At 42.9% G+C, this 20,495-nt stretch overlaps 2 protein-coding genes across 2 annotated transcripts; one reads left to right on the top strand and one right to left on the bottom strand.

The window, feature by feature from the left end:
* The first annotated feature begins 3,507 nt into the window (after positions 1–3,507).
* On the top strand, positions 3,508–12,381 carry LOC112266897 (gastrula zinc finger protein XlCGF26.1). Its single transcript, XM_024444808.2, has 4 exons — positions 3,508–3,809; positions 8,875–9,139; positions 9,267–9,349; positions 10,619–12,381. The coding sequence occupies exons 1-4, from the start codon at positions 3,663–3,665 to the stop codon at positions 12,026–12,028; spliced, it is 1,905 nt and encodes a 634-aa protein (XP_024300576.1). The 5' UTR covers positions 3,508–3,662; the 3' UTR covers positions 12,029–12,381.
* A 1,453-nt stretch (positions 12,382–13,834) lies between these two features.
* LOC112266891 (leucine-rich repeat-containing protein 15) lies at positions 13,835–17,500 on the bottom strand. The gene is made up of 2 exons (XM_024444797.2): positions 17,456–17,500; positions 13,835–16,087 (listed from the first exon to the last, which is right to left on the bottom strand). Exon 2 carries the CDS (start codon positions 16,076–16,078, stop codon positions 14,024–14,026), a length of 2,055 nt encoding a protein of 684 aa, XP_024300565.1. The 5' UTR covers positions 16,079–16,087; positions 17,456–17,500; the 3' UTR covers positions 13,835–14,023.
* Between the last annotated feature and the right edge of the window lie 2,995 nt (positions 17,501–20,495).

Raw genomic sequence — 20,495 nt, 5'->3', positions numbered from 1 at the left:
TCATTAGAGTTACCAGCCTCAGAAATTGCAGCCCAAATATATGCTTCACAGAGTTCAAGTAACAGACACATCTCAAAATCAACTGTTCAGAGGAGACTGTGCGAATCAAGCCTTTGTGGTCGAATTGCTGCAAAGAAACCACTACTTGGCTTGGGCCAAGAAACACGAGCAATGGACATTAGATCGGTGGAAATTTGTCCTTTGGTTTGATGAGTCCAAAGCTCGTTGTCTTTGTGAAACGCAGAGTAGGTGAATGGATGATCTCCGCGTGTGTAGTTCCCACCGTAAAGCATGGAGGAGGAGGTGTGATGGTGTGGGGGTGCTTTGCTGGTAAGACTGTCAGTGATTTATTTAGAATTGAAGGCACACTTAACCAGCATGGTTACCACCGCATTCTGCAGTGATACACCATCCCATCTGGTTTGCGCTTTGTGGGACTATCTTTTGATTTTCAACAGGACAATGACCCAACACACCTCCAGGCTGTGTAAGAGCTATTTGACCAAGAAGGAGAGTTATTGATTGCTGCATCAGATAATCTGGCCTCCACAATGACCAGACCTCAACCCAATTGAGATGGTTTGGGATGAGTTGGATCGCAGAGTGATGGAAAAGTAGCCAACAAGTGCTCAGCATATGTGGGACCTCATTCAAGGCTGTTGGAAAAGCATTCCAGGTGAAGCTGGTTGAGAATGCCAAGAGTGTGCAAAGCTCTCATCAAGGCAAAGGGTGGCTACTTTGAAGAATCTCAAATAAAATATATTTTGATTTGTTTAACACTTTTTTGGTTACTACATGATTCCATATGTGTTATTCATAGTTTTGATGTCTTCACTATTATTCTACAATGTATAAAATAGTAAAAATAAAGAAAAACCATTGAATGAGTAGGTGTGTCCAAACTTTTGACTGGTACTGTATACATACAGTGCCTTCAGAAACTCTTCAGACCCCTTAACTTTTTCCACATTTTGTTACGTTACAGTCTTATTCTAAAATAGATTAAATAAAAAAAATCCTCATCAAGCTACTCAAAATACCTCATAATGATGAAGCAAGAACAGGTTTTTAGACATTTTCGCAAAATATAAAACAGAAATACCTTGTTTACATAAGTATTCAGACCCTTTGCTATGAGACTCAAAATTTAGCTCACATGAGAACACAGTGGCATCCATCATTCTTAAATGGAAAAGTTTGGAACCACCACGTCTCTTCCTAGAGTTGGCCGCCCGGCCAAACTGAGCAATCGCAGGAGAAGAGCCTTGGTCATGCAGGTGACCAAGAACCTGATGGTCACTCTGACAAATTTCCTCTGTGGAGATGGAAGAACCTTCCAGGAGGACAACCATCTCTGCAGCACTCCACCAATCAGGCTTTTATGGTAGAGTGGCCAGGCGGAAGCCGCTCCTCAGTAAAAGGCACATGAAGCCCACTTGGAGTTTGCCAAAGGGCACCTAAAGGACTCGGGCCTCTGTATTCTCTGGTCTGGTGAAACCAAGATGGAACTCTTTTGCCTGAATGCCAAGCGTCACATCTGGAGAAAACCTGGCGACATCTCTACGGTGAAGCATGGTGGTGGCAGCATCATGCTGTGTGGACGTTTTTCAGCAGCAGGGACTGGGAGACTAGTCGGGATTGAGGGAAAGATGAACCGAGCAAAGTACAGAGAGATCCTTGATGAAAACTGGCTCCAGATTGCTCAGGACCTCAGATTGGGGTGAAGGTTCACCTTCCAACAGGACAACAACCCTAAGCACACAGCTAAGACAATGCAGGAGTGACTTCGGGACAAGTCTCTGAATGTCCATGAGTGGCCCAGCCAGAGCCCGAACTTGAACCTGATCGGAAATCTCTGGAGAGACCTGCAAATAGCTGTGCAGCGATGCTCCACATCCAACTTGACAGAGCTTGAGAGGATCTGCAGAGAAGAATGGAAGAAACTCCCCAAATGCAGGTGTGCCAAGCTTGTAGCGTCACACCCAACAAGACCCGAGGCTGTAATTGCTGCCAAAGGTGCTTCAACAAAGTATTGAGTAAAGGGTGTGAATACTCATGTAAATGTGATGTTTCAGTTTTTCACTTGTAATATATTTGCAAAAATGTCAAAAAATCCTAATTTGCTTTGTCATTATGTGGTATTGTGTGTAGATTGATGAGGGGGGAAAAACTATTTAATCCATTTTAGAATAAGGCTGTAATGTAACAACATTTTGAAAAAGTCAAGGGGTCGGAATCCTTTCTGAATGCACTGTATGTATTATTTTAACTGACAAATAAAATTAATCAATCAATCCAAACTGTGCAGCAGCCAACTGATGAATGAAAAGAGACATCTGTTACAAAACACCAAGTTTAAAGACATTCGGAGATTGTCAAGCCAAGCCTTCAATACTGGGTAAGCCTAGAAGTTAGGGGGATGTATTTTCCGTTTGTTGAGATTGACATAATCTATTTATTTTGGTGTTTAAAATGCAAGCCATGATATTGAAGTGCTCTAAGTAGTCGGTATACTTTGTTTATTGGTTGTGTGGTGCATCGGCACAGAAACCTGTTGGTTGGAGAATTTGTTGCATAGGTTTTATAGAATTATAAATATGGCATCAAAATGTACATCTGATTTCCCCCTAGCTGATCATTGTCTCTAGCCGGCTCTGATCGTGAAGTAATAAAACAGGCAGGGAGAGTCTCGTCTGCGGTGGTCGGCGAACCCTCAACCTTCAAGCCCCTAGCCCTGTGTGGCATTGATAGTGCCACAAAAGCATGTTATATCCACATTTATAAAGACATGGTCGCTACAGTTATTGTTAATTGTGGTTGTAAACATTCTTTTGAGCTAATTCTATGAAGTGGGAGGGTGTTCCATTTATTTTACAGTCCAAGGGGAGGCTCATGTGAAAAAAAATGTTAATGTTGGGGAGGGGGTGCATCATTTTTTTTTATGGCATCTTGGGTTGGACAATCCCCCCCCCCCACAGTAAATTTCTATCTGTCCCTAACCTACATTAACATTCCCTACACACCTGCAAAGCAATCCCTGGATTCTTTGGATGTGCAAGTACATTTCACTTATGTCAAAATAAACATTTCCGTTGGCAGGAGACTGGGTGATGACTGATGACTTTTTGATGCATTTGTTTGTAATGATTTCTGCGATTTTTGTAGTGTACGAAATATTTTTCTGTAACACAAACATCACTCTTTCCCAGATAGCGAATTGATAAGTGAAAACAAAGTTACTTTTATTTTGAAAGATTAAAAACAGTTGTCACAACACACCCCAGCCACAAAGTCATAAACCCCGCCCATTTGTACAATTTATCTTCTTGGGTTTTTAAACTTAACCACACTGCTAACTCAATGCCTAACCCTAACCTAAAATTAAGCCCAAAAAGCAAATGTTCATTTTAATGAATTTTTATGATATAGCCACTCTGACTTTGTGGTTGCAATAACTAGTGGAAACCAATAAAAAAAACATACCTCGACCCGGAAGAACATGTGACCTATGCCGGTCGAGTTGTTTCAGTTCAGTCGGACAACAACACTGCTAACAGCACTAGCTACACTTATTTTGTAGCTAACGTAACATAGCGCTAGGCCAACTTGGCCAATAGCGCGTATTTACGAAGATTTGTAAGTGCGTTGTGATTTTGACAAAAATGTCAGTTTTGCAAGGGCAGATTGACTCCATTTTGGAGATAATGGTTAGAGCGACTGTTACAGAAATTAGCAAAGTTATCGAGGGTTCTGCCTCGTCTGAAGTGCCAACAACGGGAGATAACGCGAATGAAGCCCCAAACGAACAGGTATATCTGCTGATTATGTAAAGTAAGGCATTTTGTAAACTAGTCTGCTATTTAATTGCACCGACGTAGCAGCCTCCACTCCACTCTGGGGCGCAATCATTACGCCCAAACCGTTTACTCCAAACGGAAAACGCATACGAGAGTTTCTATTGGACAAATTCAAGAAGAGACCTACCCATTTCGTTCGGTTTGCGTTATGCAGAAATCGTTCCGCCATTTCATAGTTCGCCTAGTTTTAGTTTGTACCAAAACAATTAAGTATGGACTATTTATTTATTTTATTTTATTTCACCTTTACTTAACCAGGTAGGCTAGTTGAGAACAAGTTCTCATTTGCAACTGCGACCTGGCCAAGATAAAGCATAACAGTGTGAACAGACAACACAGAGTTACACATGGAGTAAACAATTAACAAGTCAATAACACAGTAGAAAAAAAGAGAGTCTATATACATTGTGTGCAAAAGGCATGAGGTAGGCGAATAATTACAATTTTGCAGATTAACACTGGAGTGATAAATGATCGGATGGTCATGTACAGGTAGAGATATTGGTGTGCAAAAGAGCAGAAAAGTAAATAAATAAAAACACTATGGGGATGAGGTAGGTAAAATTGGGTGGGCTATTTTACCGATAGACACAGCTACAGCTGCAGCGATCGGTTAGCTGCTCAGATAGCAGATGTTTGAAGTTGGTGAGGGAGATAAAAGTCTCCAACTTCAGCGATTTTTGCAATTCGTTCCAGTCACAGGCAGCAGAGAACTGGAACGAAAGGCGGCCAAATGAGGTGTTTGCTTTAGGGATGATCAGTGAGATACACCTGCTGGAGCGCGTGCTAGGGGTGGGTGTTGCCATCGTGACCAGTGAACTGAGATAAGGCGGAGCTTTACCTAGCATGGACTTGTAGATGACCTGGAGCCAGTGGGTCTGGCAACGAATATGTAGCGAGGGCCAGCCGACTAGAGCATACAGGTCGCAGTGGTGGGTGGTATAAGGTGCTTTAGTAACAAAACGGCTGGCACTGTGATAAACTGCATCCAGTTTCCTGAGTAGAGCATTGGAAGCTATTTTGTAGATGACATCGCCGAAGTCGAGGATCGGTAGGATAGTCAGTTTTACTAGGGTAAGTTTGGCGGCGTGAGTGAAGGAGGCTTTGTTGCGGAATAGAAAGCCGACACTAGATTTGATTTTAGATTGGAGATGTTTAATATGAGTCTGGAAGGAGAGTTTACAGTCTAGCCAGACACCTAGGTACTTACTATACTTGCTTGTTTGTAGAGAATCAGAATCATTGTACCATCTATACCGCTGTGAAATCTCTTCCATAACCAAAAATATTGTGATTACCAGTGGTATAAAGTACTTAAGTAGTACTTTAAAGTATTTTTACTTAAGTCTTTTTTGGGGTTATCTGTACTTAACAATTTATATTTTTGACAACTTTTACTTCACTATATTCCTAAAGAAAATAATGTACATTGGTGTCCTTTAGGACCATGCGGACGCCTCCGAGCGGTCGGGTAGGCTGTTTGGAGTGTTTTATTGTTTAGGGATAGGCGTCCCGTTAATGGGACAGTTGTAAATCATGCAGCACCTTTTGTCACAAAATCACATATTTAGAGAAAACACAAATGTCTGTACATATGTGTCTTATATCGGCTGAAAGCTTGAAATGCGTTATTAATTAATATAACTGCACTGTCCAATTTACAGTAGCTATTACTGCTAACAAATGCCATGCTATTGTTTGAGGAGAGCTCCTAACAACAAAACACTTATTTTCACATGTGTACTTACATTCTGAAATCTTGCTCTGATTTATCATCCAAAGGGTCTCAGAGATAACATTAAGTGTCGTTTTGTTAGATAAAATCATTTGTCATATCCTAAAAAGGTCCATGTAGCATCAAGTTTGTATTTCCACTCGTTCAATTTGCAAAGAAAGGAATCTGTGAAAATCTAACCCTAAATGTTGTTTCAACCAGTCAAATCACATTCATATGTATTCCTCAGAGATCCTAGAACGTAACCAGACTTCACTATATCATTAAGGGTGTAGTATATCCTATAGGACACCAAATTTGGTCAGAGAGCGACACCTTTATGTCACGCCGATGATGCGGCCGGTCTTCATTTGATCTACAGTATCTTTGTCAAATAACTGTAGATGCTAACCTTTTGCGACAGCATGCCCTTTTCTTTTGGACAAAAATTATACAGTTAGGCATCCCGGGTGGCGCAGTGGTCTAAGGCAGTGCTAGCTGTGCCACCAGAGACTCTGGGTTCAAGCTCAGGCTCTGTCGCAGCCGGCCGTGACTGAGATGCCTATGTGGTGGCGCACAATTGGCCTAGCGTCGCCCGGGTTAGGGAGGGTTTGGCCGGCAGGGATATCCTTCTCTCATCGGGCACTAGCGACTCCTGTGGCGGGCCGGGCGCAGTGCACACTGACCAGGTTGCTAGGTGTACTGTCTTTCCTCCGAGACATTGGTGCGGCTGGCTTCCGGGTTGGATGTGTTAAGAAGCAGTGCGGTTGGGTTGTGTTCTCGACCTTCGCCTTTCCCGAGTCCATACGGGAGTTGCAGCGATGAGACAAGACAGTAACTAATAATAATTGGATACCACAAAATTGGGGAGAAAAATGGTCAGAAAAGTCAGAAGTTTACATACACCTTAGCCAACTACATTTAAATTGAGTTTTTCACAATTCCTGACATTTAATCCTAGTAAAAAATCCCTGTCCCTGTCAGTTAGGATCACCACTTTATTTTAATTTTAAGATTGTGAAATGTCAGAATGATAGTAGAGTGATCTATTTCAGCTTGTATTTCTTTCATCACATTCCAACTCGGTCAGAAGTTGACATACACTCAATTAGTATTTGGTTGTATTGCCTTTAAATTGTTGGGTCAAACGCTTCAGGTAGGCTTCCACATGCTTCCCACAATACATTTTTAAAGTCATGCCCCTCTCCATCCTTGACTATTCCTTAAGTCTATTAAGCACACTGTCGTTGTTCACAAACAGAACTGGTATTATAACCAGTTTTAGGTGGACGTGTTGTTTTAAGTGGTTTTCCCCTGTTGCCTCTCCTCCCGACGGTAGGGCCTGCGCCCCTCCCAATAGTTGAAGGTGCCATGTCCAGTTGATAATCACCCAGATAATTGCCTCAACTGAACCTAAACTATACCAAAACTAATTTCACACTTATCACAACAGATCAAATAAATGAAGTAAAGTATGATGGGGAGAATCGGTGATTGAGAGGACACGGACACATAATTATGTAATCACCAATTGTGAATGAAGATCAGGACGGGCCATTCTATTGTATTAATCTATTCTAATTATAATCAGTCCACCGAATCCAAGCAGTCCTATCAGTCTACTCTGGCCTACTTGGGGTAAACAGTCAGTGAGGGCGTGCATCATTTACAATGGCAAGAAGATCAAGACAAATGGATGGACATGCTGTGTTAAGTGTTGCTACCAAATCTGAATGAAAATGACTGATGGTGGGGAAGAAATTAATCTCGATGACATCTGATTATCAGCACAAAACGTTGTAACGGAGAGCAGTCCCTAAAAAAACATTTGCAACAAACTCATCAGCTTTCGTTGTTTATGTGCATGCTTTAACTGATGCCATTGCGTGAAGAAGCACACCATGTATGCACGAGCTGACAATAATAGACTATTTTTGGCTGCTGTCATATCAACACATATATTCGTTAAAAAGCCATTATTGCTTTTGTGCAGATGTTCCATATTTATCAAACACACCTGACACTTATAATGATGTTTAGGCTACTGATGTTTTCATCATTCCACCGCATATGTTGCTGGCAGTGCGTCCCGGTGGTTGGGGTATTTTTATTTGGTTATAAAAAGTTATCTGTTACTTTCATTCCAACACATGCTTTCTTTTTCATAGTTATAACAAAGGCACTCCATGTACAATTGATTGAAACCTTGTGCGTTTTTTAATTATTTAATTTTGTGTTGAAATGTATCCTACAGTAACAAACTAATAAATGCTTTTGTGTTATTTGAGACCTTCATGGACACAACCAAATGATTATTTTTGAATTGGGGATATGAAATGTATTAATTACACTGCTAGAATGTTGCAGTCAGTATGACTGCTCATTAGCTTGAAGGGGGGTCCCTCAAGGCCCAATGGTTCTAGGAGGTCCCATGAAAAAACAAATAGCCCCCTATGGAAATGAAATGCCCGCCAACTGATTCGTTCTGGTGTCGGCCCAGCCTTAGCCTGGAGACCTGACATTTGAATTTCATTAAATTCAGCATCGGGCGTAAATGAGCGTTTGGATCAGCAACGTTTCCTCTCACAACCTCTACAAGCCGGAATGTGAAATAAAATGACATTTGAACTTACTTTACCAGTTGTCTGTGTGGTTGGTCCTTTTGCAGGTGGGAATGTGTGACAATATATCCACAGGAAGGTATAATTAAATCAACTTTTCAAAGCGCTGGTAGTGCGTTCAGATGTCTATCACCTGATGTATTAGCACTAGATGATAATATAATGCATGCATACTTGCCAAGCTCATAAATGTGTTTACACATTCTGCGCATGCTTCATGTGATAGAAATCTTAACACACTACCAGCGCTTTGAAAAGTTGATTTAATTGTACCTTCCTGTGAATATATTGTCTCACATTCCTACCTGCAAAAGGACCAACCATACAGACAACTGGTAACGTTAAAATATAATTTCATTCAACATTCTGACTTGTAGAGGTCGAGAGGAAACCTTCCTGATCCAAACGCTCAATTAAATGAAATTCAGCTTTGGGTTTTTAGGCTACCCATCCCTGACCTAGGGTATGTGTTCTACGTCTGGTTAATTTAGCTAATACATTACGCTAGTACTTACCACAGGGTTGGCTCAACTGGAAACATGTTTGTATAATTTAGATCTGCAAGCATTTAGCATAATCGACAGAAATACTTGTCAGAGACGTTTATAATGGAAGCTAGCTAGTTGAGTAAACTGAAGTTTGTTCTGTATGCCCTAAACTTGCTTTTGCTCATTTCACTCAGTTGACCCAGTTGACATCATTCATGGAGATACTGGCAAAGGAGGCTGTGGACCAAATCTGCAAGCTATTCAACGAGTGCTCCTCCATTCTGCATCTGGAAGTGTCTCGGAGTCAAACTGAGAATGAGGACTTGAAGAAGAGGCTAGATGCGGTAGAGACCAAACTGAGGACTGTCTTAGAAGGGAGTGGAGGACAAGAGAACACATCAGCCAATGGCTGCTGCAGTGAAGTCAAGATCATCCACCAGTTAAAAGGCACATACCCAGGTGAGAGTTGGCATTATTTCAGGGAAGCCATCAATCTGGTTTTAGATTGCTTTTGCACACTGTTACTAAAACCAGTGCTTTTGAATTAAATTCAAACCTTTTTGATTTTTACTGCAATCTTTTTCAGGCGTATGCGCTGGTGATGCAGAAGTGAAACGATCCCCCATCCTCCACCTGTGGAAAGGGAGACTTCCCTCAACTGTAAATGAGGTAGGCTTATTTGCCTAACTGACAATATTCTGTGGGAAGTTTAGATCTTGGAAAGCTGTCTGGAATTACTAGGGTGTACAGAATGTAATAACCTATTTACTTGTCTGTATCATTATACACCATTTGGTACCAGGTAGTTACCAATTGTATTTAATTATTGGAAGTGAGTACAAGAAGCATTTTATCCCTTTGTGAAGATTTCTGTTGTTTTATGATATTATATGGATATATAGGTATAGATATGCAGTACCAGTGAAAAGTTTTGACACGCCTACTCATTCAAAGGTTTTTCTTTATTTTACTATTTTCTACATTGTAGAATAATAGTGAAGACATCAAAACTATAAAATAACACCTATGGAATCATGTAGTAACCAATAAAGTGTAAAACAAATCAAAATATATTTGAGATTCTTTGCCTTTTGCCTTGATAACAGCTTTGCACACTCTTGGCATTCTCTCAACCGGCTTCATTCACCTGTAATGCTTTTCCAAGAGTCTTGAAGGAGTTCCCACATGCTGAGCACTTGTTGGCTGCTTTTCCTTCACTCTGCGGTCCAACTCATCCCAAACCATCTCAATTAGGTTGGGATCGGTTGATTGTGGAGGTCAGGTCATCTGATGCAGCTCTCCAGCGGTCCTCATGAGAGCCAGTTTCATCATAGCGCTTGATGTTTTTTGCGACTGCACTTGAAGAAACTTTCAAAGTTCTTGAAATTTTCCACATTGACTGACCTTCAAATCTTAAAGTAATGTTGAACTGTCGTTTCTCTTTGCTTATTTGAGCTGTTCTTGCCATAATATGGACCTGGTCTTTTACCAAATAGGGCCATCTTATGTATATCACCCCTACCTTGTCACAACACAACTTATTGGCTCAAATGCATTAAGAAGGAAAGAAATTCCACAATTAACTTTTAACAAGGCACAACTGTTAATTGAAATGCATTCCAGGGTCCTCATGAAGCTGGTTGAGAGAATGCCAAGAGTGTGCAAAGCTGTCATCAAGGCAAAGGGTGGCTACTTTGAAGAATATCAAATATAAAGTATATTTGGGTTTGTTTAACACTTTTTGGTTACTACATAATTCCATATGTGTTAGTTCATAGCTTGTAGAATAATAGTGAAGAAATCAATGTAGAAAATAGTAAAAATAAAGAAATACCCTTGAATGAGTAGGTGTGTCCAAACTTTTGATTGGTACTGTAGATAGAAATAGATGGGTCTCTAAACCTGCGTTCCATTAAATCACTTTCCCTCTCATCTCAGCACTCCAACATGGAGGAAACGATCGAGTCAGTTATTATCAAAGAAGAAGGCTTAGAAGATTACTTGTACAGTAGCACCTCAGACCCAAGTTATTTTTTAGAGAGCCACGCCCAGGAGTTGAGTGACCCAGAGAACCCCTCAGAGGACCCAAAGGACAGAGGCGGCGCCGCAGGGCCAAAGCATTTGAGAAAGCCAAAGATCACTGGGGCTCGTCAGGCAAGGCCCAAAAAGGAGAACCATCTTAGCTGCAAGCACTGCAGGAAGACATTCAGCAAACTGATCCAGCTGAAAGCTCACCAGGCGATCCATGCAGCAGCGGAGAAACCTTTTAACTGCAAACAGTGCGGCAGAGGTTTTTCCTTTAAACGCAGTTTGGATGCACACCAGCTGCTTCACACAGGAGAGAGACCACACACCTGTGGCGATTGTGGTAAAGCTTTCACCTTAAAGCAGCTACTCAAGAATCACCAGAGACTCCATGCAGGGTTGAGACCGTTCCGCTGCGACGAATGTGGCAAGAGCTTTAACCGGGCCCACGGTCTCAAGATGCACCAGATCGTCCACACAGGAGAGAGGAAATACAGCTGTGAGATCTGCAAGAAGAGTTTCAGCATACCAGGAAATCTCCACAGGCACCAGCGTATACACACCGGTGAGAAACCATTCCGTTGCGATACGTGCGGGAAAAGCTTCAACCAGGCAGACACTCTGAAAGGACACCAGCGGATCCACACAGGAGAGAGGCCATTTACCTGTGAGACGTGTGGGAAGTGTTTCATTCAAAGAAGTGCTCTGAAAATGCACCAAAGAACCCACGCAGGAGAGAACGCCTTCCTCTGTGTGGTGTGCGGGACAGTACTGGCTTGCGTCAACTCCCTCAAAACACACCTTCAGGCTCACACAGCAGAGATGCCTTGTATTTGCTCAGTGTGCGGTAGTAGTCTCAGTTCATTCACTCACCTCAAATCGCACCAGCAACTCCATACTATGGAGAAGCCGCACAGCTGTGGCCTATGCAACAAGAGCTTCAAGTCGGTCAGCTACCTGAATATACACATGAAAACTCACACTGGGGAGAGACCGTTCACCTGTGACGTGTGTGGAAGGATGTTCACTCAACACAGCAGCCTGAAAACCCACCAGGCAGTCCATACTGGGGAGAAACCTTTCAGCTGTGAAACGTGTGGGAAATGTTTCAGCAACACTGGGAACCTAAACAGGCACCAGCGGATACACACTGGAGAGAAGCCTTTTAGCTGTGACCTCTGTGGGAGGAGCTTCAACCAGGGCAACAGCCTCAAAGCCCACAAACAAATCCACACAGGGGAGAAACTATTCATGTGCGACAAATGCGGGAAGAGTTTTTCCTACCTGAGGAATCTGAAAGATCACAAGTGCTATTATATCTAAAACCAATAGGCATAGCCTCTTATTGCGATGGACCACACTTGGTTTGAACAATTGTCTCTGCATTAAAAATGCATTTATAGGTCAGTGAGTGGCATACTAACATAAGAAGTGTACTGATTAGATTGGTTGCCAAAAAAGCCTTTTTTTCAAAGTATTTAATTTTGTATAACCAGTTGCCTTTGTGGGGTAGAACTACTTTGAGTGGATTGGCTGGTGGTCCAGTAACTGTTCAATGAAGCAGAGCCTAATTTATTTGAGAAGGATGTACATCTGTAACCTTTCTTGTCTTGTGTACCTTTTATTACTGTTATCTCGTATTTGTGTGCCAATGGTAAATAAAACTCCTGAAATGAGTCCTTTGTTGGTGTGTGTGTGTGTGTTTGTTGCTATCTGTGCATATAGTCCCTCGAACAGCTGCAACATAACATTAATGCAAATGATCGAGTGCCTATAGGTTGGTGTCCCTCTATGGCGCCTTGTATGAAGTGCCTCAGATGAGACTGATAAGACTTGTATGGATATTACATAACAAGGAGAAACAACAGGAAAATAAACCTGTATTTCAGTCCATTTTTGGCACCGAAATAGCAGATCATCCATTTCACATTAAATTAATTAGAATAGTGTCGATGCATGAATTCCTCCGAGAACAGATTCTTGACTGTGGACTTGTGGTGTGCCGCCCATCTACATGTCTGCATTACCAGTAACTGTGTTCCCAAGCCATACCTCAGCCAATGTCACGATGATAGAACTGTGCAACGCTCTCTTCCCTTCCAACAGAAAAGTACAGTAGATGTGAGCCAGTTTCCTGAATGGAGCCAAACAAGTTTAAAAGAAATCTATGAATAAGCTAAGGCAACACTGTTGGTGATGTCAAAGGAAGTGTACATGTGACCAGAAGATGATTATCTTTCGCACTAATAGAAGTTCATCTGCTGTGGTAGAATGAAATGGTTCTGTATTATGCCTGCATATTCATAATTCATGTTGGGTTACCTTGGGCACTTCAAATATGCAAATCCTGATAGGGTAATCAATGAAAGATGGTCCTAATATTGTTGCACACTTCACATTTGATTAATTCATTTAATATGTGGTTTTGGTGGTCTGCCTCGCACCCATCTATGGTCATCCTTCCCTCCAATCCTCATTCCTGAAAATCACAAGTCTACATATGTTCCCTGTCAGTCACATTAATGGGTATGGCATAATGTCTATGTTTAGACCAAACTCACCAAAAATGAAGATCTTTAATTATTTTCCCCAATGTTCTCTGATGTACTCCATGCACATAATAGCAGAGAAATTGTCATATATATATAAAGGGGAACTTGCCACCCAGCCACTCTTCAGCAGCACCCCACCTAGAATGCAGTGCAGGAGGTGAGGGACCAAACCTTGTGTTCTGCTGTCGGGAGCCTGACCTGACCCTGTGTTCCACAGTTACCTACATGTCTTTCCATTTAGGGTTAATCACACTCAACCTCAAAAGGTTGACTCGAGGCTCACTCACGAATGCTCAGCAGTAATGCCCCTCAGCACTTGTAGGTTAATGTATCCTTGAATCTGCACAGTGGGTATGCAGTGATGTCTAGTGGCGTTTCGAAGAACAAGCAGTTGTATCTCTGAGTGTGCGACTGCATGTCTTGAGTTGGAAAGAGTATGTTTTGTATCCATGGATGGGTGTTTAGTCATAGATTATAGAGTAAATGCCTCAAGTTTATTAACTCTGAGCAACATTCCTAGTCTAATTCACATCAAGATCACACATGGCAGATATTGTAACCCATCAAGAAATTCAATTAAATGATTTGTTTTATTTCAAAGAAAAGCATGAATTTTCAATCAAATATTTAACACCATTCCATGGTATTTTAATCTTTACACTATATCACTTACTCTTCACAATGCATGTGCAATAGACAGTTGCATGAAAGCATAACCATCTGAAAACAAGAAACATAACCACAATGCTGAAACCGCAAAAGTACGTCAAAGAAAACCGCTAGCTAGAAGCCAAGCTGTAAGCACTGTCAGCATCTCTAGGGGAAGTTTGTGTCTGGGGAAGCATGCAAAGCTCACACAGGGCTTTAAAAGGTGTGCAGGCTGTGAAATGGGTCGGTTGAGTGTGGAACACATGGGTTCGTCCTGTAACATCTGGGTGTTGTTGATGATCCAGTTACTGATGTACAGGATGGGTGATCTGCAAGAGCAGTCCCAGGGGTTCCCCTCCAGGTGGAGGGCCTTCAGGCTCTGCAAAGGCTCCAGTGTCCCATTCAAAAGAGTACTGAGGCGGTTTGATTTCAGGTGAAGTTTCTGGAGACGGTGAGGACCTTGAAACATGTCAGGGTGTAGCTGTTCTATCTGGTTGTTGTCTAAGTCAAGCTCCTGTAAGTCGGCCAGGGGTGCGAAGACTTGAGGGTGCAAGGCCACCAAGCGGTTGTTCTGGAGAAGGAGTCTACGTAGGTCATACAGGGAGTAGAAGGTTGCATATGGGAGATCACGGAGCTGATTGAAGCTGAGATGAAGCTCCTTTAGTGTACCTAACCCATCAAAGCCTGCAGGAGTCAGTGCTGTGAGGCGGTTGTTATCCAAATCCAGCATCTTGAGGCTGCGAAGCTCAGAAAATATGCCTGTGGGAAGATCTTCGATCAGGTTTTCATTCAGCAGGAGCTCTCTCAGGTTTCCAAGGGTAGAAAACTGCTCAGGTTGAAGAGCTGTGAGACGGTTATTGAAAAGCTTCAGGGAGTGGAGTTTAGCCAGACCATGGAAGATGGACTTAGGGAGAGACCTGAGGTGGTTATTGTTCAACTGTAGCTCCCTGAGTCTCTTGGTCTTGTGGAATAGGCCTCTGGGAATCTTGCTTATTGCGTTGTTGTCCAGGTAGAGTGTCCGTAGCCTTCTCAGTCTGGAGAACAAGGCATTGTGGAGGTCAGCTATCTGATTGTTGTCCAGCTGGAGTTCCCTTAGCTTAGACACCATGTGAAAGAGCCCTGGTGGTATGTATGAGATATTGTTGCTGTCAAGTTGCAGCTCTCTCAGCATAGTTAGGTTGTGAAATAGGTTCTCTGGAAGGTATGTCAGCCTGTTGTGGTAGAGATCCAGGAGCTCCAGTCTGCATAGATATTGAAACACTTCAGAAGGAAGGGATTGGAGGTTATTGTAGCTCAGATCCAATTGACCGAGATGTGCTAGACCACTCAATGAGTCCTTAGCCATTATGCTCAGATGGTTATTATTCAAAACCAAAATCCTTAGATGGCTGAGCTCAGAGAAAGCATCTTCTGGTAAAAATGTGATTCTGTTCTTCTGGAGGTACAAGCTGTGCAGCTTTGACACATCCTTCAGGGCAGCAACGGGCACAGAATCTAACCTGTTTCCACTGAGGTCCAGATGACTCAGGTTAACTGCTCCACTAAATGTGCCATTCCCAATGCTAACCAAGTTGTTCTTAGACAAAATCAGCTTTACCAATTTGGATGAATTCTCAAACACCCCTTCCTCAAACTCCACAATACTGTTGCTGCTCAGGTGAAGGTCAGTGAGTGCAGGGGCTCCACCCAGTGCCCCGTACTGCAGGCTGTTGATCTGGTTCAGTGTTAGAATGAGCGTCTTTAATTGACCAAGGCCTTGTAGGGATCCTGGTTGCAGGGCCTCCATGTTGTTCTCGCTGAGGTCCAGGAAGGTGAGTGCTGAGAGGCCTTGGAGCTGCCGAGGGCCCAATGAACCCAGGTAATTACCCCTGAGAAACAGCTTGACCAGGCTGCTCATGTTGGGCCAGATGAAGTTGGAAGTCAAGGAGACATTGAGACAGTTCTTGGTGAGATCCAGGAACTGCAGCTGCTCCAGTCCACTGGTGGGGAATGCCTCGATCAGGTTGTGGGCCATATAAAGCTCCTCAGTACCATCTGGGAGGTTAGGGAACTTCTTCAGCCTCTTGTCCGGGCAGCTGACTGTGACGTTGTCCAGACATTCACATGGTGAGGCAGGACAGGTAGCAGCTACTGAGATGAGTGCCATGATGACTGTACTTAAACTCACCAACATTGCGAGGAACTAATATTGATATGACAGGAAAAGAAATTGGGTCAAGATCTGAAACAAATATATGAAACTTCTGTTGTGACATAATTCCTGTTTACCAGTACACATCCTGCTCAACCGTGTCAATGTAATCTATGCCAATTCATTGTTCATTTCTTTGGATATTCAGTACAATGTCTTAATTAATTATGTGAAAATCTTGCGACACTACAAACTTGTTGGATGCATTTGCAGTTTGTTTTGTTTGTGTTTCAGATTATGTTGTGCCCAATAGAAATTAATGGTAAATAATGTATTGTGTCATTTCAGAATCACTTTTATTGTAAATGAGAATTTAATCTGTTTCAGAACACTTCTACATTCATGTGGATGTTACTGTGATTATGAATGAATCATGAATAATGATGAATGAAAAAGTTACAGGTGCAAAAAGATCATGCCCCCAAAACATTGGAGTTGGAGTACGAGTTGGAGTACGATATTTATGGTAGCATCCACATTTACAATAAAAGTGAGTCCAAGATACATAAAGTGCTTTCATTTCTAAATGATAAAACAGATGAAAATACGCTCAAATAAAATATGACATTCTGTACTGTACATAAATACTGTACTGAATGAAAACATTTGATCACAAATCCAAAATGGCGGAGTATAGAGCCAAATTAAAAGTTTGTCTATAAACATATCAGTACTGTGTAGCAATGAGTACAATATAATTACACTGTGCTTTCCAACTTATTCCAACTTAACAAATATACAGTTTCCCTGTCACTTATTATAAAATGGAACCCAACAGATTGCTTGGGAGTGACACCATCTGTCTTTACAGTAGATTCCCTTTTGTAAAATTCCATCATTAAAACTTTTATTGAGATTTAAGGGTCAACCTGCAGTTCAAACAATAACAAAGCGACACCCCGCCACTCTTTTGGTTAAAAGCTGAGGGGTGGGGCTGCAGAAATGTAACACTCAAATTCATGGACATGGCTATGGATACAAGGAAAAGTATAGTTTAAACCATGTTTTGAGGCTTTACATTGTTAGTTTACAAGTACAATGTTTACTAACAAAGGAGTAAAACAAGCTTATATTTTTGGTTCTGATGGGGTACAACTGTTGAACTAAGCTTATGAGGCATCCATAAGTTATATTCTTCAAGAATCAATAGGTATAATATCATTAATTTTAAAGTCTAAAAATGAATGTTACAAGGCCAATTGCCCCTTTAAGGACTTGCATGTTTATCATATTTTAGTAATGACAAAAGTGTAAAATATGTGCATGCATTTCATTCTCACGTTGAAAGTAAGAGCAAATGCACAGTTGCATACAAATATTTAACCAAATTTTTTATTCACTAATCATAAGTCAACTTACCTTTGAGGAGGAGAGATTTGTGCTGCATGTGATTCTAGTGAAGTCATAATGGTGAAAGGCACTTGCTTTTAAAGGTGAGGGATTTAGGTGTCTGAAACTTTTTTCAGAATATTACAATTTGTCAGCACAAATGTTGTGGTTTAGAGCCCCTATCTGTGACATCAGATCAGTCTCATATTTGATTACCACAGAAAGCTAAGCAGGTGTCTAGAGGTGAGAGATGCATGTCAGTACCAAGAAAATGAAATAAACCACTTCAAAGCTTTGTCTGTGACTGCACTGCAATCAGTCTAGTCTGTGCCTAGGGTATACTGATAATATCTTGCTGTGTTTGATAATGTAGAACAGGTATTCCCAAACTGGGGTACGCGGAATGCCATCAGGGTATGCCAAGTAAAAATGTTATTCACATTTTTTTATTTATTAATTAATTAACATTTTCAAACAGTTCATTTATATTTTCCAACAGGGCTATACATCTGGGTGTGTCACGTTCTGACCTTTATTTCCTTTGTTTTGTATTTATTTAGTATGGTCAGGGCGTGAGTTGGGTGGGCAGTCTATGTTTGTTTTTCTAGGTTTTGGGTATTTCTATGTTTCGGCCTAGTATGGTTCTCAATCAGAGGCAGGTGTCATTAGTTGTCTTTGATTGAGAATCATACTTAGGTAGCCTGGGTTTCACTGTGTGTTTGTGGGTGATTGTTCCTGTCTCTGTGTTTGCACCAGATAGGACTGTTTAGGTTTTCTCACGTTTGTTGTTTTTGTTAGTTATCTCATGTGTAGTGTCTTTATAAATTAAAGAACATGAATAACCACCATGCTGCATTTTGGTCCACCTCTACTTCACCTAAAGAAAGCCGTTACAGAATCACCCGCCACAACAGGACCAAGCGGAGTGGTAACGGGCAACAGCAGCGAAAAGAGGAATGGACATGGGAGGACGGTTTGGACGGCAAGAATATGGACTATACTACTTGGGAGGAAATAGACAGGTGGGCGGTCGACCCAGGGAGAGTGCCGGAGCCCGCCTGGGATTCGATGGAGCAGTGCGCGGAAGGTTACAGGAGAATGAGGTTGGCGAAGCAAGCGCGGACGGAAGCCCGAGAGTCAGCTCCAAAAATGTCTAAGGGGGGCACAGGGGAGTGTGGCAGAGTCAGGAGTCAGACCTGAGCCAACTCCCCCCGTTTATCGTGAGGAGCCAAGGAGGAGCTCAGAACCAGAGCTGGTGTTGGAGGTGAGCGAAGCAGAGACTGTGAAGGAGTTAATGGGGAAATTGGAGGAGAGAGATATGAGGGAGTTGCTGGTTTGGTGCATGAGGCACGACATTCGCCCGACAGAGCGTGTCAGGGATTTAATGGCACCTGGGTCAGCTCTCCATACTCATCCTGAGGTGCGTGCTAGGGGTCTGGTGAAGACTGTGCCAGCCTCACGCACCAGGCCTCCTGTGCATCTCCCTAGCCTTGCACGTCCTGTGCCATCTCAGCACTACAGTGCTCCTAGCAGTGCTAACCGTGGCGGGCGTGGTGCTGGTCAGGCACCATGTTATGCGGTGGTTCGCATGGTGTCCCCAGTACGTGTGCTTAGCCCGGTGCGCTACATCCCAGCTTCCCAAATCTGCCGGGCTAGGGTGAAGATCCAGCCAGGGCGGTTGGTGCCAGGTTGGTGCCAGCGCCGCCAGAGCCTTCCTCTCCAGCGCCGCCTGAGCCTCCCGTCTGCCCAGCGCCGCCTGAGCCTCCAGTCTGCCCAGCGCCGCCTGAGCCTCCCGTCTGCCCAGCGCCGCCTGAGCCTCCCGTCTGCCCAGCGCCGCCTGAGCCTCCCGTCTGCCCAGCGCCGCCTGAGCCTCCCGTCTGCCCAGCGCCGCCTGAGCCCCTCTGTCCCGAGCAGCTGCCCCTCTGTCCCGAGCTGCCATTGAGAGGGGTTGCCATGGTTAGAGAGCCACGGAGGCGGACAATGAGGCGGACTAAGACAATGGTGAAGTGGGGTCCGCGTCACGCGCCAGAGCCGCCACCGCGGACAGACGCCCACCCAGACCCTCCCCTATAGGTCAAGGTTTTGCGGCCGGAGTCCGCAAAAGGTTCCACTAACAGTCTGTATGTAGCCAAACGTAGCTGCTGCTCATTTCGTTTGCTCGAAAATTGATTGTTAAAATGTTTTTTTTGGTAAAAAGTAAGGCCCTCGTCCATAGAGACACATACCAGCTCTACTGGTAGTACTGCTACTACCAGCTCTACTACACCTGCACCTGTCGACGACACAAGTTGTTCTGCTTCCACGAGCACATCCAATGCTAGCATCAGTAATTCTACATTTGTTGTTAGCCCAGCTAGCATAGACACTGACAGTTGTGAATCTGATGCAGCTGAAGAGCTACTGCCCCCTTACCCGGGAAAGCACTGAACAACAGACAGAGACGTCGGACCCTCGAAGAGGTGCAAATATGATGAGAACTACATTGATTTGGGGTTCACTTATATTGGGAGTAGTGCCTTTCCCCAGCCACAGTGTGTTATATGTGCAAAGTACTAAATAGTCTGGGTCAGAGTATCCTGCCTTGGCAAATCGCGCTGTTATGACACTGATGCCCTTTGCAACCACATACCTATATGAGAGTGGATTCTTGGCCCTCACTATCATAAACTAAATACAGGCACAGACTGTGTGTGGAAAAAGACTGAGACTCTCTCCAATACAACCCAACATTGCAGAGTTATGTGCATACTTTCATGCACACCCTTCTCATTAACTTTTATTAAGGTTTTATATATAAGATGGCTAAGTAAAGAGCAAAATTATTGATTATTATTTGTGCCCTGGTCCTATAAGAGCTCTTTGTCACTTCTCACGAGCCGGGTTGTGACAAACTCACACTCGTTCTTATGTTTAATGAATGTATCGTATAGTGTGTGTGTGTGGCAGGCTTACAATGAAGGCAAAAAACAACATTTGAGAGTGCGCTGACCCTGGTGCTAGAGAGGGTACGCAGCTGGAGGTTGAATGTTTTAAGGGGTACGGGACTTTAAAAAGTTTGGGAACCACTAAT

This window comes from Oncorhynchus tshawytscha, linkage group LG14 (genome assembly GCF_018296145.1).
Source record: "Oncorhynchus tshawytscha isolate Ot180627B linkage group LG14, Otsh_v2.0, whole genome shotgun sequence".
Taxonomy (NCBI): Eukaryota; Metazoa; Chordata; class Actinopteri; order Salmoniformes; family Salmonidae; genus Oncorhynchus; species Oncorhynchus tshawytscha.
This window is presented reverse-complemented; position numbering and strand designations above follow the sequence as displayed.